Raw genomic sequence first — 18,701 nt, forward strand, 5'->3', positions numbered from 1 at the left:
AAAAAGGAAGGAAGAAGGTAGAATGAAGTAGTGTGTGTGTGTCTGTGTGTGTGTCTGTGAGAGAGAGAGAGAGAGAGAGAGAGAGAGAGAGAACAAACACACACACACAAAATAAGGAAGATGAATAAGAAGAAAAAATAGGCACCAAATTAGAGAAAAGGTTTCACCACAGCACTGTCAATAACCTGAGAGCTAAGATTAATAGAGGTGGGATTGACGTAAGAGGTAAGAAAGAAAGAGAAGCCTCCGAGATGTCTGGAGGAAAGGAAAGTAAGTGATTTTGAGATGACAGAGGGGAAGAAATACTAAGAGTGAGAAACGAGAAACAGGCTAAGACAGGGAAAGTTTCAAATTTAAAATGAAAGAAAGAAAGAGCTGGAGGAAGGTATAAATGGAGTAGGAAAGGGGGATGATAAAATTTGAGATTTGAAATACCAGAATAGTGAAGATCTATGAATAAAGTTGCAGGAATGTCACAGCTACCACTGTACCCCACTCAATGGGCACAGATAATCAAGGTGGAGAGAGAATAAGTGTACTTAATGATGGGAAAAAGAATGTGAGGTGACTAACGACTAGAAAAATGGTATGGAGAGGCTGGAGCGGTGAGAAATAATGAGCGCAGGTTGGAAATGAGTCATAGCAGAGAGAAGATAGAATTTAAATAAAAATAAGAGGAAATCAGATGGCAAATTGAATGAGAAAAGGGAGGAGAAAATTTTGAGATTTGAAATCAACTATAATATAAAGACTAGTAACTTATAATGCACAGCGTGAAAGGACAAGAAGTGACTGTTGAAAGGATATGCAGGAGACAAATAACTCCCGTAGGAGATCACAGTGGAATTCACGTCTGTCTCCGCAGTATCTGGTTTTACCACTTTCTTCTCCTTCTGGATCCGCCCCTGGTGACGTCAGATTGTGCCCCAGCCTGGACCTAGGTAGCCTGTCTGAGATTACCGGTGTTCTACTGCCTGTGTCTGTCTCTTTCGGTTGCTTTTTACTCTAGGAACTCTGTCATCTGCAGTCAGGCTTAAGCCCCATGGGGCGGGGCCAGTGATTTCTCTCGGCGGGACTATTGCTCCTCCTCCAGCTCCTGCCAGTTGAGGAGGAGTGGTCTGCTTAAAAGATTTCTCCGTAAGTGCTGCGGATGAGTCTGCCCTGTGGTGGGGTCCGCTGCTCCCCCAGTTCTCTCTCCCTGACATCAGCACCCCAAGCTCTTCTCAAGCGTCTGTAGTCCACTTCCCCCTCCCTCTGCCAGAGCCCAGGGCACGTGGGAGGGAGTACAAACCTGCACGCCCCCCCCCCACCCCCCCAGGAACCTCGCCACGCCTCCAGCCTTTCCTCCTGGGTCAGCAAAAACTTCTGGGCCAGAGGAACTTTGTAGCTCCCAGTGTCTGGCGAAGGGTCTTTCTCTGTCATTAATTTTTGACAGTTTCAATACAACGTACCTTGAAGGCCATTTGGATTCTGGTAATTAGGTTTTCTGATTTCCACTTATATTTGAGGATCTAATTCTTTCCATTGGCTCAGAAATTGTTATCAATTATTTGTTTGAACAGACTCTCTGTGCCCTTCTCCCTCTCTTGTTATCTTATGTTATTAGTCTTACATTGCTCTTTCTGATAAAGTCAGAGAGTTTTCATAGAGTTCTTTCTTTCTTGTTTTTACTGCTTAAGCCTCTTTCTCTCCCCTCTGCATCATTACTAGATTTTTATCTTCAATATCACTAATCCTTTCCTCCATCAAGCCCACTCTATTTCCTATGCTTGCTAGTTCATTCTTGAATTCTAGCATTGAGTCCTTCATCTCTAGAACTTCTGTTTGGTTATTTTTTAATATTTCAATCTTTTTAGTAAAGTACTCATTTTGTTCATTGATTTTTTTTTCTGAGCTCACTAAATTGTTTGCATTTTCTAGCATCATGAAATAGGAAGCATTTTAACTCGAGTGGGGGGGGGAAGAAGGAGGAATGAATGGAAGGAAAAGAAGAGAGAGGAGGAAGAATGGCAGTAGTAATACAATAACATGTTCAGTACTTACTATCTGTTAGAAACTCCTCTAAGAATTTATTTACTCAGTTTAATGCAATAACTCGTTTAATTCTTACAAAAATTCTGTTAGTGATATTATCGCATCTACCTTTGAAGAAACCAAGGTACAGACAGGCTAACTCAATTTCCCCAGGTTACACAGCTTATTACTTGTGGAATTGGGGGATCACTCATAACAACTAAATTTCAAAAGATGTTGTGTATTTCCAAATGTGCTTGTTACTCTAACATAAAACTAAGGGCTGGAGATCATCAAAGTGTTAAGAAAGTGAACTCAAAAAATTCAGAAAGTGCCCTCTGTGCTTTCTGCCATTCTTTTCCTTCCTTGGAGATGATGAGGATTTTCGAGAAGGTGATACCAATAAAGGGACACTGAACAGGGACCTGGCCATTAGCATAGAACTTGCTACTATTTGTTTCAGAATCTCCTCTAGTTTTCTCATTCCTGGTTGTTTTTTTATTTATCTCTCTAGGCTAAGGTGTCTTCCATGATGTTCCCATTGCAAGGTGCCCAGATGCTTCAGACGCTGCAGAGATCCTTGAGAAAGAGCCTCCCCGAATCCTTTAAGGTGGCAATTGATGTGCAAAAGCTTTTAAATTCATGTAGTGCCCTTTGTTTCTCTTGCCTGTAGAGATATATCTGCAAAAACATTGCTATGAGAAATGTATGAAATTTTGCTGCCTATGTTTTCTTCTAGGACTCTCATGGCTTCACAACTTAACATTTGAGTCATAATCCAATTCGAGTTTATTCATGTGTATTGTGTAAGTTGGTGGTCTAGTGTCATTTTTTTCAAGTATGTGTCCAATTCTCCCAACACCATTTATTGAAGAGACTTCAATATGTATGTTCTTGCCTCCTTTATCAAATATTAATTGACCATAAAGATACAGGTTTATTTCTGTTCTCTATTCTGTTTCATTAAACTATATGCTTGTTCTTGTGCCAATACCATGCTGTGTTGATTACTATGACCTTGTAGTTTAGTTTGATACCAGGTAGCATGATTCCTCCATTTATGTTTTTCTTTCTCAAGATTGCTGAGACTGTTCAAAGTCTTTATGGTTCCATATAAATTTTTGAAATATTTGTTCTAGATCAGTGAGATATGTTATTGGTATTTTAATAAGAATTGTAATGAATTGATAGATTGCTTTGAGTAGTATGGACATTTTAATTATGTTAATTTTTCCTCTTCATGAAGATAGTATAGTCTTCCACTTATCTGTATCTTCCTCATTTTCTTTCTTCAGTATCTTAGAATTTTCTGAGTACAGGTCTTTCACTGAGTACATGTATTTTACCTCCTTGGGTAAATTTATTACTAGATACCTTATTTTTTGTTGCAATAGGAAATGGGAATGTTTTCTTAATTTCTCCTTCTGGTTAGTCATTATTGTTGTATAAAATACCACCAGTTTCTAAATATTAATTTTGTATCCTGCTACTTTGCTGAATTTACTTATTAGATATAGTAGGTTTTGGTGGAGTCTTTAGGGTTTTCTATATACAATAGCATGTCATCTATGAATAATGACAATTTTACTTCCTTATTTCCAATTTGGATGCCATTACTTTTTCTCTTTGTAAGATTGCTGTGGCTAGTACTACCAGTGCTATGTAGAATAAGAGGGGTGAAAGTGGACATCCCCGTTTTGTTCCTGATCCTAAGGGAAATGTTTTTAGTTTTTGCCCATTAAGTATGAGGTTGGATTGGGTTCATTGCAAAAGCAACCACCAACAAAATGGAAAGGGAACCCTCTGAATGGGAGAACACTTTTGCCAGTGATACATCTGAGGAGGGTTAATTTTCAAAATATATAAAGAGCTTATACTACTCAACACCAAGAAGACAAACAACCCAATTAAAAAATAATAAGTAAAGGACCTGAATAGACACTTCTCCAAAGACAACATACAAATAGCCAATATACATGTAAAAAATGTTCAGTGTCACTAATCATCAGAAAGATGCAAATTAAAGTCACAATGAGATATCACCTCATACTTTTCCGAATGGCTATTATTAATAAATTATCAAGCAAGTGCTGGAGAGGATGTTTAGGAAAGGGAATCCTAATGTACTGTTGGTGGGAATGCAGGCTGGGGCAGCCACTGTGCAAAGCAGTGAGGAGTTTACTCAAAAAAATAAAAATGGAACTGCTTTTTGACTCAGTGATCCCACTTCTGGAAATACATCCAAAGAAGCCTGAGACACTAATTTTAAAGAATATATGCATACTTTGTTTATAGCAGCATTATTTACAATAACCAAGATCTGGAAAGAGCCCAAGTGCCCTTCAGAAGATGAGTGAAAAGAAGAGCTCTGGTACCTTGACTCATTGAAATACTACTTGGCCATTAAACAGGATATCTTACCTTTTGTGACAGGATAGATGGACCTGGAGATTATTATGCTAAGAGAGACAAGCTGGTCAGAGAAAGACAAATACCATGTGATCTCACTTATATGTGAAATGTAATGAACAAAATAAACCGATGAATGAAAAAGGGAACACAGGCATGGATACATGGAACAGATTGACACCTGTCAGAGGAGAGGAGGTTTGTGAACCTGGATGAGGAAGGTGAAGGAACTAATCAAATCTATATAGTAATAGCCAGATGGAAAGGGGGTGGGGTCAGTGAAGTTGAGCAAAGAGGGGAAAATTGGGACAGAAAGAGATTTTTCTGGGGGTGATGGACACATGATGCAGTGTGCAGACGATCTTTTGTTGAGCTGTACACTTGAAACATGCATGATTTTGTGAACCAATGACACCCCAATAAATTCAATAAAAAAGAGCATTAGTGATTTTCAAAAGAAGTGGGAGCTGAAAATTTTGAGGGCAGTAGGAATAGAAAGTTTCTGTGAAAAAAGAGGGAAATGACTAATATTTATTGAGCACCAATGTTGTGCCAGGCACTATTCCATGTTTTCTGTCACTTGATATCATTACCTCCCTATAAGATATTTGTTTATGTCCATGTCACTGATGAGAAGATGGAGGCTCAGTTAAGTGACTTTCCCGACGTCACACAGAGTGTGAGTTGCAGTGCTTGGTATGATCATAGGTGTGCCTGAGCCCTACCACGGCCTTTTGTTCTGTGCTCTGTGATTCAGAAAGTATTCCCTTGTCCCTTTTCAAAGAACATTTCATCATAACGCTGGAAATTTGCCCGGAGTTCTCTTCCTACTTGAAACTACATATTAATGTTTAATTTGTTTTTGCTAAAAGATTGCTTTGTCATGAAATCAGTTTAAAATCATCATGAATCTTCTTTAGAATTTCTTTTTTGAGTTAAATTTTCCAGTTGCTCTGAACTTATTGCATATCAGACTCTTTTGTGGCTGACTCCCAATATCTCCCTTAACCTAGTGCAATTGATCAGAAATCTCAGGATCAAATAAAGCATATGCATAAATACCTACATCCACAACTACGCAAGAGCAAGTCTAATGATAGACTTGGGTCCTGTTTGGTGCTTTTCTTTACCAACCAAAGGGATAGGATCGACTCCAGTGGAACCTAAGTGCAACTGTGTGTGTGTGTGTATTTGGAGCACAATCTTTTTCCCTGAAAAGTTTTTTTCATAGAAATACCAACTAGTTTTGAATTGTTACAATCCTAGAAGATTCATTCAACTCCCTCACTTCGAATAGATTCATTGTTCTTTCAGTATAAAAAATATATTTACACTATTTTACTTGTAGTTCATTGGCTTTATTTTAATTTATTAGGAATAGACTAATGAAATCATTTGTCTGTTCTTTGGTTACTACCAAAAATAATTGCTTTCAAGTCAGCTAATCTAAAACTAAATTCACCACTTTAATAGATCCCACTAACATTAATCTCTATTACCTAATATTTAACTACTTTTAATGGATAATCCTTAAAACCCAGACAACCTCTCAGAGAGACAGTCAGTGTTTCTAAATGTTACATCAATTATCTATGGACATTTGCCTAAGACATTATTTTATGGTGAGTAGCTATTTTTGAAACTTCAGGCTAAATATTTTTCTTTCATGCTTTATAGTGTAGAATACTGTAATTTCAGTTTCTTTTTATTCCCTGTGTTAAGTGAACCCCAAACATTTTGAGAAAAATCTCATTGCTTCCAGGTGTCCTTTCTTGGATCATCTCTGTGGTTAGATAAGATGGCCCTCTTGACTTCTTAACTTTTGAAGGAATAGCGTTCCTGTTTTTTGGTTGCATATGAAAGACTCCCTTGCCCCCTAACAGAATCTAGAATATTTGTATGCCAGGTACTTTCAATGGAGGTATAACTTAGAACTCAATACTTAGTTGTGTCTCAGTGAGGAAAAGTTCATCCATTTTTCTAAGTGTTCAGTATTAAATGCCATTTATCACATCTGTCATCTCCACTTGAGTCAGCTTAGAGTAGATGCCTGACTTACCTGTGTTCTGAGTTCAGAAGGAAAAAAAGAGTTTTTAATGAATTAGGCCATAAGAATAAGGAACAGTAGCAGTTCTACATATTTTACTAAACTACACTGAATTTCTATATCAAGCCTCCACTCATGGCTGAGAACAGAATAAATTCCGAAAAACGCAGTCAATTTAGAGAGCTTTATTCCTCTTCTATTTCTCTCTGGTCTAACATCAATAGCTTATATGGGGATGAGGGTAGCAGTAGGGAAAGATGCTGGTATAGTCCTTAGACATCATCTTTCCATGGTGAAAACCATTGAAGTGTATACATACCATCTTTTGGGTCTTGGTCATTGGCATGTTTCCATGTTAGCATCTGTGGAGGCTTCATGTTCACAGTTGTCACGAGGCCCATGTTGGTACCCGTTGCTGCATCCCCCAACCTTCCAAACCTCAAGGGAATTAATGTTCACCTGCTCAGTCTCACTCATTCTCTCCCCACACCCCTCTCTCTCTCAATAGCTTGCACAAGACGGTGAGGGTAGAGATTCAAGGTTGGTCCCAGCCTATGGGACCCCACAGCCCATTCATTCTCTTGAGCATTATGCTTCAGCCTCTGCTTGTTGGTGAGAGTTCATTTAGCCTTTCCTGAGGGTAATATGGACATATGTGTTAAAGAGTTTTAAGCATATCCTTCAAACCAGCAATTACCATTCTGTATAGTCTAAGAAAATATCAGGTGTCCATGTAGAGACTTCTGTAAAAGCACGTTCTGTAAAGAATTAGTTGTTAAAGTGAAAAGCTGGAAACAGCTGAGATGACCATCAACAGGCAAGTGAATGAAGGAAAGTGTGATACATTCATGACGTGAAATCCTATGCAGCCATTAGAAAATAATTGAAAATTTTTGTGTTTATGAACATATAAATATGTCCACCGTATATTCAATGGAGTAAACACCATACATCAGATTATTTTATTATTGTAAAATTGTGTGTCTATGTGCATGAATAAGGAAAAGTGCAAACTGGTAAGATTAACTCCTAAAATAGTAGTATTCTTAAATCATTAATTTTATTTGTCCAAATATTCTATTATATGTACGTATGATTCATATCAGAGAAGATGACCATGCTCTTCTCAATCTGAGGTAAAAAGAAAAAAGTGCAATTGAAGACAGGGAGATTGAACTCGATGCCCTATTTGGCCTTTTTCCACCATGAAATTTTATGATTTCATTGAAAGAATCTTTGTCCTGATCAAACAGGGCCCTTTGCCATCTCTTCCTAATAAGCCGACCCTCTCATTTTCTCGGGACCCTGCAGGTTTACGGGACGGTCTTCCACATGAACCAGGGAAACCCATTCAAGCTAAAGGCCCTGGTGGACCAGTGGCCTGACTTTAGTACAGTGGTTGTCCGCCCTCAGGAGCAGGTAAGGTGGCAGATGTAGAACGCGTGCACCTCTGTTTGCTGTCTGTGCCTGCCATGCACCTGGCAGTGTACACCAGGGGACACAGAAATGTATGTCAGTGATGGTGAACGAGTCCTTGTGCTCAAGGAGCTCACAGCCTGGAGGAAAAGGTAGAAGAGCAAGTAAATTACAACTGAGTACAAAGTGTGTAAGAACAGGAGATGCACGACATGCAGAAGTAGCGCAGACAAACGTGGGTTAAACCACGGCGCCTGCAGACGGCGATCACAGGGGAGGTCAGAGGCACATCTCAGTGGGCATTTCACCGGAACTGCGTCTGTAGGTAATTATCTGTTTGCTAGGCTGACAAGGAAAAGAGGGCACAGCAAGGGCCGAGACAGGAAGGTGGGAAACAGGGCAGTAAGCGGGGGCGATCCTAAAAGGCGAATTCATGACACCAGAATTTCCACATACATTTTGGGGAACATTTAAAAATTAGTGCAACTCAATTTTAAAAACAAAACATTCTAAACTCACTTTAGAACATCCAGTGAAATGATACATTTATAAAAATTCAACTAGGATATCTTTCAGAGAAATAAAAAATATTTTATTTTATTTTTTATTATTTATTTGTTTGTTTGTTTTTAGAGAGAGGGGAAAGGAGAAAGAGAGGGAGAGAAACATCACTGTGTGGTTGCCTCTCTCTTGTGCCCCCAACTGGGGACCTGATGTGCAACCTAGTCATGTGCCCTGACTGGGAATCGAACCAGTGACACTTGGCTCACAGGCCAACACTCAATCCACTGAGCCACAGCAGCCAGGGCTAAAAATTATTTTAAAACTACTAAACAATACATAAGTTAAAGAAATTTATATTAATAATAAATATGGAAACAAAATGAAAGCGTAAAGTAAATAAAATCTTTTATCTTAAGTGCGACTTTAAATCTGGCAGTGATATTATGATGACTTGTGAGTGTGTTACATTTTTTAACTGTATTTTAAAAAAGCTTTCTAATTCTGCACAAATCATGGTAATATTTTTCTGGGCCTCTTTCCTGATAATAATCTCATCTGTTATTCAATAATTTAAGGGGATATTTCTAAATAAGTGGGGTTTTTTTTGTTATCCTGGAACTACAATTTAACAACAGTATAGCTTTAAGAAAGCCTGACTAACTGGTTTTCAACTTATTTAACGTCATTAAGTATAGATGGGGATTTTAATCCAGAGTTCTATAATGGAATTTAATACTGTCATGTTTATATTTTTTGTAACTATTTGAATTGTAGTAAAATTTACTCTTGTAACAGAAGCTTTTCCTTGTCAATTGCATGTCCCTTCTTGATGAGGATGATAGAAATACAGAAGAATGCTTTCTAAATAGGTGTGTCTCTGTTTGGCTTACAATTTTAATGCAATACATGTGTAGAAAATAGTATCGTTCTTCCATTCACTTCATAAATTGAATATTTGAGTTTCTTATCTTTATCTCATGATTTAAATGAGTCAGAAATAATTGTAAGGCACCAAAAAAAACCACAAAATTTTAGTGCTTAAATATATCATGGTATAATGGAATTTAGAAAAAAGTATTGCAATGATGAACTACATGGAATTTGCTTTATTTTTCTCCAACAACAGGAGATGGTAGATGACTTCGATCACTATACCAATACTTACCAGATCTACTCCAAGGACCCCAAGAACTGTGAGGAATTGCTTGGCTCACCAGGAGTCATCAACTGGAAACAGCATTTGCAGATCCAAAGTAAGAAAGAGGAAAGGGAAGTGTGCTGACTCACTTCTCGGTCTTGAACAGTTTCGCCTATAATTTGTATCTCCTTTCTCCACACTCCAGATCCTAGCCTGCTGTCAGTTTTGACTCAGCTGTAACTCTACATGTAAAGGGGAAAACACATCCTCAAAGCCTGCAAACAGTGGGCTTCATATAGGAACACATAATATAATGCCTTGAGCCAAGAATTTATGGTATATTTTGCAGACATTGGGAGCCAGAGCAGAGCTTCCCCAGGTGCCTTCCGTGCCACCTGGGATAAGAATGACAACTCATGCCATGAAGCTCCTCCCAGGTCATGAAGGACAACTGTCATGGTTATGAGCTTGCCCTACAGAATCAGACTTCCTATGATGGCATTTGTCTGTTACTTGCTTTGTAAACCTAGCCACATGACTTACCCTTGCTGAGATCACATATACAAATGAAGATAATAACAGTGCCTAAAACACAAAGAGTGTTGAAAAGGTTGAATAATATCTTGAATGGGAATTGCTTAGCACCATACCTGGATGTGTCAAGTAACTTCCACCACAAAGCAAATCTTGTGATTCTGTGAATCAACATCTAGAGCTGGTTGCTCTAGCATGGCCTCACTCACACCTATTGGTGCTGGCTGCCATGGTGACAGCATGATAGGAGCACAAGTCCTCAGCAGGCTTGCCCAAGGTAATCAGGAACACAAAGGATGGACAACCCCAATGTGCAAGCACTCGTCAGCCTCCCCTGCATCAAATTTACTGTTTCCCATGGCAAAAGCTAGTCATATGACCAAGGTCAGAGGCAATGCAGGTGGGGACAAGTCCAGGGAGTGGAAATGAAGAGAGGTGGGCAAATTGTGGGTCATTCCTGCAGCAATCTAGCACACTGGGAACATAGTAATTGTCCAACAGATGTTGATGACTCTTGTTTTTGTAGCTCATCTCCTGTGATGATCAAAACTGCATGACCATGTAGCCCAGAAATCTTTGTTCCAGTTTTGGTATTGCCACAGCTGGTATGACCATAGCTTAATAAACTTTTGGGCATGTTCATTGCACAAATCCTCACTATGTGGCCCCAGTCATACAATAGCAGCACCAAGCCAGAATCAAGGTTGTCAGACTGTAAATGCAGACACTTTCTACTCCACTGGAGACCTTCTTCACAGAATGTCCTGAATCACGACATCTCTTCTGAAAATCCCATCTAGGTTCACAGCCCAGCCTGAATGAGGTGATACAAAATCTTGCAGCCACAAAATCCTTCAAAGCTGAACAAACACAGTGCTTTCTCTATGCGGGGCTTGACACTGTGAAGAAACTGATCCCTTCCCTGTTGGATGTAAAGAACTTACCACCTGGTGATGGCAAACCCAAGTCCATGTAAGTCTGATAAATTCTCAGCACCACTCACAACTCTCATTCCTGAAGTATCCTCCCAGCTTCTCTTCCTGCTTTCACTCTGGCCTGCCTACAGTCAATAGTCTTCAAAACAGGCAGAATAATCATTTGTAGAAATGTAACTTAGACAATGGAAATATGAAGAAATATAGTAAGTACTCATAGACTTTACCTTTCTCTTGGAACCTCCATAGCAATCAAGAAATGTTTAAACTTTCATCCTTGGATGTCACCCACGCTGCCCTGGTGAATAAATTCTGGCATTTTGGTGGCAATGAAATGGGCCGGAGATTCATCGAGCGCTGTATCCAGAACTTTCACACCTTTTGTCTGCTGGGGCCTGAGGGGACCCCTGTGTCCTGGGCCCTAATGGACCAGACAGGAGAGCTGCGGATGGCAGGCACCGTGCCTGAGTACCGGTCCCAGGGCCTCATCTCCTATGTCATCTATACCCAAACCCAAGCTCTGAACAAACTTGGCTTCCCGTTGTACTCTCACACGGACAAGAAGAATGAAATTATGCAGAAAATGAGTGATAATCTGAAATATCTCCGCATGCCCTGCTCCTGGAATCAGTGGCACTGCGTGCCTGTGTGAAGTGTCAGGGGGGCTCAGGCACGTGGCTGGAACAGTGGGTAGATGAGGACAGAGAACGAATAAATGGTAACTGTAATCATCAGTAAAGGATTGGTCTCTGGGAAGCAGTGTGAATGGTCCACCATTGTGGTCCCTGCACTCGAGTCTCTCACTGATGGGCTTCCCTTAGATTTTTCAGTGTGGAGCAACCCAAATAACTCCGCATTGTTTGGTTCCCCTCAATCCGGGGAACTCCATTATAGTTTCATCAGCTACATGTTGCCCAAATGGCTTCTTTTAAAATTTCTAATGATGAGTCAGTAGAGCGTTGCTGAATTTTTCAGGGAGAGGTAATATTTCATGGGAATTATGACTCATTCCTTTCTCTTCCTATGGTCTTTCTCTTAATAATCAGCAAATGGATTCTACTCATTAGGTCCATACAGACTATCCTCTATTCTGATTGCTGCTTTATTGGTACACTAAACCATTATACTCAAATATATATGAAACATCAGGTTAAACATAATGTACATGATATAGCAGGTAGAGTCACTAGAAAAAGACTAACTTACTTTAACCTGTCCTCTCTTCCCTCCACACCAGGGAAAATGATTCAGTATTGTTTCTAAAGGCAGAGCTTCCTAAATTCATGAAAACCTCCTAACAATAAAGAAATTTTGTGTTTGATTGTACAAGTTGAAGTTAAGTGGTTCGTGATGGGAAGAACCTGGATTGAATATATGGAGAGTGGGAGGACCCAGACCCAAGGAGGGAGATATTTATTGAGGAGGGATACAAGTTGAGGGGGAGGGCAGTACAGCAGGGGTACCTACAGTTTCATTTCACCTTGACACATTGTTTCAGGATGCCAACTTCTACGTAGTTCAGACAATAGCCTCACAGGAGAGTCTGGTTGGTGGTTGGAGGGATATTTCTCCTGTTTGAAACAGGGTAGTGGGGAGAGTTTCCTGCCCCAACATTTCAAGAGAAACAGCACTAAACCTCAGCTCTGTGCTACGAAGAGAGCACTGGACTGAAGGTGATCGATCACCTGGATTAAGAACCTGTTCCCTTTTGGTCCTTCTCCATCTGGAATTAAGGTATAGAACTGGGTATGAAGCCAACTCACACAGAAAAACCACCAACCGAGGTTTCATTTCTTGGCCAGTCAGTAGTTGGGAAACTCAGTTTAGAGCAGGGTTTCCCAGCCCTAGCACAATGAACATCTTAAGGTGGACAACCCTGTGCACTTACAGGATGTGGAGCCAGATCCCTGCCCCCTACTTACTGGATACCAGTAGCACCCTCCCTTTCAGTTATGACTACTGAAAATGTCTCCAGCTATTGATAATATATCCCATGGAGGAAAAATCACCTCTGGTTGAGAACCATCTATTTAAGAGCAGAGGTTCTCCCACTCGCAGATGCATCAGAATCACTTAGTGAGATTGTTCATACAGAACGAGGGCCTCACCTCTAGATTTTTTGATTCAGTCGATTTGGGGTAGAGCCCAAGAATTGACATTTCTAACAAGTTTCCAGGTGACCCCGATGCTGCTGGTCCAGGAGCCGTACTCTGAAAAGCATGGTTTTAGAAAAGTAATAGTACATATCTTATACCCTAGAACTAATGATGAAAATTCATATTGTGCACTCTTACTAACAGTGTTTTACTTTAGTAGTTATAAAGTAAATTTGTGTTCTAATTTACTAGTAATTATTTTATTAAAATTTTTAAAAAATATGTTAACATTCAGTATTATTTTACATCAGCTTCAGGTGTATTGCATAATAGTTAGATCTTTATATAATTTACAACATGCTCTCCCCAGTAAGACTAGTACTCACCTGGCTCCACACGTAGTTATTAAAGTTATTGACTATATTCCCTGTGCTGTATTCTACATCCCCATGACTACGTTCAGTTCAAGGAAGAAGAAACTTATGCCATGTGTGTATTCTGCAAAAGGCAGAACAGTCATTCAGGAGAGAAAGGACATTCTGACACGTGCTACAGCCTGGGTGAACCGTGACAACATTATGCTGAGTGACATAAGCCAGCCACACAACAGCAAACACTGTATGATCCCACTTATCTGAGATATCTAGAGGAGTTCAAGGAGAACGGTAGTCGCCAGTCGCTGGAGGGAGGGGCAATGGGCAGCTGTTTTTTAATGGGTACAGTTTCAGTTCCACAAGGGGGAGACGTTCTGGAGACGGAGGGTGGTGACGTAGCACAACAATGTTAATGTTCTTTTTTTTTTTTTTGAAGTATATTTTATTGATTATGTCGTTACAGTAGTTCCAATTTTATTCCCCTTTGCTCCCCTCTGCCCAGTACCCCCCTTCCCTCCAGCAATCCCACCCACCCCTCTTAGTTCATGTCCATGGGTCGTACATGTAAGTTCTTTGGCTTCACTCTTTCCTATATTATTTTTAACAGTACTGGGGCATGGGAGAACCCTCCTCTTCTGTTGTAATAAACTCTTACGAGCTATAGACCCCTTGACCCATACTGTTGATAGTGACAGAATACTTTCATTGGCCTTTGGCCTTGGAGAAAGAGTAATGAGTGCTTATAGTGACTTTAACCACAGGAGATAAGATTGAGAATTCATATTCTAGGAGGGACAAGACTCCTAGAAAGGGCAGAGAAAAATATGTGCAAGTCTGTGCTGTGCTAGTCCATGCACTGAAGGAGCATGCAAACTTTTTGACTTCCTCTTTGGACTCTAGCCACCCAATTCCTGCCCCTCTGATTGGAGTGACTCTTCTTTCCTCCATAATGAAACTCTGCACCAACGTGGTAAAAAAGGGTAAGGGTGATGAAGACAAGATACAGATAGTGTCAAACTTCCCTTCTTGGTTGTTTCACACAATGGAGTTGGTACTCAAAATACCATTCCACAAACCCCCCGTCTTTTCTGAGGATGGTAGAGCAAGTGTTAATGTGGGGTTCTGAGCACATTGAAGTGAAGAGGCTCGTTGCTTAAATTTTATCTAATTCAGCCATCTGAGCCTCAGATTCCTTCTCTATAAAAGTGAGACTAAGAACTGCAGACACTGAGTCATTGTTGGGGTGCTTAACTGCAATCTCAGAATGCGCAGGGGACAGGGCACAGTTTATACTAGAAAAGGAGGATCCAAACAGCTTTCGTCATACCATACAAGTGACTTTCTGTTCTGCATATGTGTAAAAAAACAGATCAGGTTCTGCAAATCAGGTCTCATTCATATCTTTCCTACTGCCTTGCTGTTACTGCAGGTTCTTGTGCATGGGAAGGGAAGGAAGAATGTACGTCTGCACAATCTGGTTCTCCTTCCAGGATCCAGCCATTGGTTTTACACACACTGCAGACCCTGTGGGGCAAAGAGCAGCCTGGCATAAGAGGATGGGAGTGGGCTCAGATGGCCCACTGCAGCCTCTGAACCTTGCATGGCTCGTTCTTTTACCATGGAACCCAGACAGGAAGGGCTGGATGTTATAAGAGCTGACACCAGACTTCCGGCCAAGATGGAGGTGTAGACAGACACGCTGCGTGTCCCTCCACAACTAAGGAGTACAACTGCCTCAAAACTAGAAAAACCAGAAGTTCCAGAAAATCAAACTGCACGGAAGTCCAGCAAACAAAGATATAAAGAAGAAATACTCATCCAGACAGGTAGGAGAGGTGGATCCGGGAGGGAAAGGATGCGGTGTGGTGGCAGCAGCGGTGGTGGCAGCAGTAGGCTGGCAGAAAGTGCAGTCACATGTTTTAAAGTCAGAAGGGACACCTGGGGAGCACTCCCAACTCCTCACTGGACCTAGCAGATCATAGTCCCAGCACCCGGGAAAGTCAAGCCTCATTGCTTCTGACTGTGCAGACCAGTGGGGGTTGGGGTGGAGGCAGAAACTGCCGGTGTCAGCAAAGTCCACTTGTTTAAAGGGCCCCCACGGACCTAGAACATCCGCAGACCCATCCACTCTGGGAACAATAGCCAGGGAAGCAGCTAGAGGGGCACCAGACTGGTGTGGAAGTGGGAGAGGTGGTTGGAAAAGGGGCGAATGCTGGGCAGGCGGCTTTTTTCCCTCTCGGACCCCCCCCAACATACAGCACCACAACGTGGTGAAACAGGTCGCCCATTACTGATGAATCCCTAAGGCTCCGCCCCTCACAACACAACAAGAGCGACAGCTCTACCTGAGACACAGAGGCAAACAAACACAGGAGCCTGTCAGAATGAGGAGACAGAGAAGTATGACCCAAAAGGGGGAATGGATCAAGGTTCCAGTGGGAGAACAAAGCGAGGAGGAGATAGCCAACCTAACAGATGCAGAATTCAAAACACTGGTAATAAAGATGCTCACAGGCTTGACAGATATGCTTGAGTATGGCAAATGCATAAGAGAAGAAGTGAAGGCTATGCTAAGTGAAAAGAAGGAAAATCCACACAAAACCAATGATGAAGGGAAGGAAACCGCGGTTCAAATCAATGATTTGGAACATAAGGAAGAAAAAAGCAGTCAACCAGTGCAGAATGAGGAAGCAAGAATTGAAAAAAATGAGGAAAACTTCCCAAATTTTGTGAAGTAGATGGACATACAGGTCTGGGAAGCACAGAGGGTCCTGGGCGAGCTGGACCCAGAGGGGACCACACCGGGATGCATCATGATTGAGATGCCAAAGGTGAAAGATAAAGAGAGTCCTAGGGGCAGCAAGAGGCGGAGAGTTGCCTACAGGGGGTGCCTATAGGACAATCAGCTGATTTCTCAGAGGACACTTTGCAGGCAGGAAGGGACTGGCAAGCAGTATTCAATGTGATGAAAGGCAACCTGCAACCAGGACTACTCTATCCAGCAGAGCTATCATTTAGAATGGAAGGGCAGATGAAGTGCTTCCCAGACAAGGTAAAGCTAAAGTAGTTCATCATCACCAAGTCATTATTATATAAAATGTCAAAGAGACTTACTTAAGAAAAAGATCAAAACTATGAACACTAAAATGACAACAAACTCACAACTATCAACAACTGAATCTAAAAAAAAAAAAAAAAGAAAGAAAACAAACTAAGCAAACCAGAATAGGAACAGAATCATAAGTATGGGGATCATTTGGAGGGTTATCAGCTGGGAGGGTGGAGGTGGAGAAATGGGGATATGGTGCAGTGATTAAGAAGCATAATCAACTGGTAACAAATATACAAGGGGAAGTTAAGAAATAATATAGGAAAGGGTGAAGCCAAAGAATTTATATGCACGACCAATGGACATGAACTTAGTGGGGTGGGATTGCTAGAGGGAAGCGAGTACTGGGCCGAGGGGAGCAAAGGGAAAAGAATTTGAACTACTGTAACAACATAATCAATAAAATATACTTTTAAAAAATCAACAAACAACATGTGTTGGCAAAGATATGGAGAAAAGGGAACACTTGTACATTGTTGGTAGGACTGCAAATTGGTGCAGCACCTTGGAAAACAGTATAAATGTTCCTCAAAAAATTAAAAATAAAACTATCTTATGACCCAGAAAAAAAAAAAAAAAAAAAGAGCTGACACTAGAAGTTTTTGCTTGTGCAAGGTCCACCTTACAGACCTCCGCTCAGCGGTTTCTGGAGGAGACACACTAAATGCACGCTGTAAGACCCCATCGAACTGCCTGCGTTAGAAGGGAATTTCGCCCTTGAAGAATCTGCCTTTCTCCTTTGTTCCTGGGGACACCTGCAAAGACTGGTGTGGAGACAGTTCCCCAGGTAAGGACTCACACCCCCTTATGTCCCCAAATGATAATATTTGCTTGTGACATTCTCCCCACTTAAGTGGCACAGATCAAAATGCTCATATTGTGCATGTCCATTAGTAACACCATATACCTAAGGGAAAAAAAAACAAACTTCAAGTTAATCATACATCTGGCACATGCTCTGTAAAGGGCAACTTGTTCAGTACTATAGGTGAAGAGATGAGGGGATTAAGAAGCACAAACAGGTAGTTACCGAATAACCATGGGAGTGTAAAGTACAGTATAGGAAATGGAGTAGCCAGATAACTTATACGCATGACCCATGGACATGAGCAATGGTGGGGAGAATTCCTGAGGGAGTGGGTGGTGCTAGGTGCAGGGGGGTGGCAAAGGGGGAAAAATTAAGATAACTGTAACAGCATAATCAATGAAATATAATTTTTAAAAAATAAAAGGAAAATTCCTTTCAGGGTTCTGATCTGAAATAATAAATGAGGAGAGATTTGGGCACTTCCTAAAAGCAGGTGGTTGAATGGAGCACTTACTATGTGAAGGTGCTGCAAAATATAGCTACATTTAGTCCTTCTGGTTATATTATGTTCATTTTGTTTGTTTTTCAATGGATTTTACTTGCATCATAAATCAATCATAAAGAGAAATGTACAAATTGACCCTTTTTAGAAGATGAAGAAAAGCTGGCTATATTTCCCTTCAGAACATGTAACTTAATTATGAAAATTTCAAATATGCTCTAGTAAGGAAAAAGAAATTGTCAGCTTCTCATCACCAACAAGATTTTGCACCATTTCATTTATCTATCTGTCCCTTTTCCTTTTGCTAATGTATTTTAAAACAAATCTCAGATGAGTACTACATATTTCAGTACTCATTTCTAAGAAATGTAGAGTTCTCATATATTACCAAAATGTCACTATTACACACTTACACACACACACACACACACACACACCCAGCGTGAATGTTACTTTTAAAACTTTTCCCCAAAGTAAAATAGGCATTTGTTTTTGTGAACTTATTTTCTATTGAATTCTGTCATGGGTGAATGGTCCTTTGGTCACCACCAGTGAGTGATCTTCCATTTTAAGGATGTGATTAATTCTGAGAAAGTGTCTGGACTGAAAATCCTGTCCTGCACCTGGAATGTCACCCAGTGACTCTGTCTGTAGCAGAGCAGAACCCTATGTGTGGCCAGGGGTAGCTATTTGCATGAGTTTTACCATAAGATTGTGAAATCTTAATCCTAATAGAAATGTTTCACCTGAAAGGCAGTTCTATACATTTGATCCCCAAGAAAATACCATACTATAGATAGGGGTGTGTTCTTAGTA

The 18,701-nt window shown here is 40.6% G+C and overlaps 1 protein-coding gene across 1 annotated transcript; it reads left to right on the forward strand.

The window, feature by feature from the left end:
• The first annotated feature begins 1,321 nt into the window (after positions 1–1,321).
• LOC150017744 (glycine N-acyltransferase-like) lies at positions 1,322–11,828 on the forward strand. Its single transcript, XM_090267500.1, has 6 exons — positions 1,322–1,473; positions 2,528–2,623; positions 7,781–7,888; positions 9,516–9,642; positions 10,862–11,033; positions 11,246–11,828. Exons 2-6 carry the CDS (start codon positions 2,543–2,545, stop codon positions 11,646–11,648), a joined length of 891 nt encoding a protein of 296 aa, XP_090123626.1. The 5' UTR covers positions 1,322–1,473; positions 2,528–2,542; the 3' UTR covers positions 11,649–11,828.
• Positions 11,829–18,701: the final 6,873 nt, after the last annotated feature.

This window comes from Furipterus horrens, unplaced genomic scaffold (assembly GCF_987537825.1).
Source record: "Furipterus horrens unplaced genomic scaffold, mFurHor1.1.pri manual_scaffold_2, whole genome shotgun sequence".
Classification (NCBI taxonomy): domain Eukaryota; kingdom Metazoa; phylum Chordata; class Mammalia; order Chiroptera; family Furipteridae; genus Furipterus; species Furipterus horrens.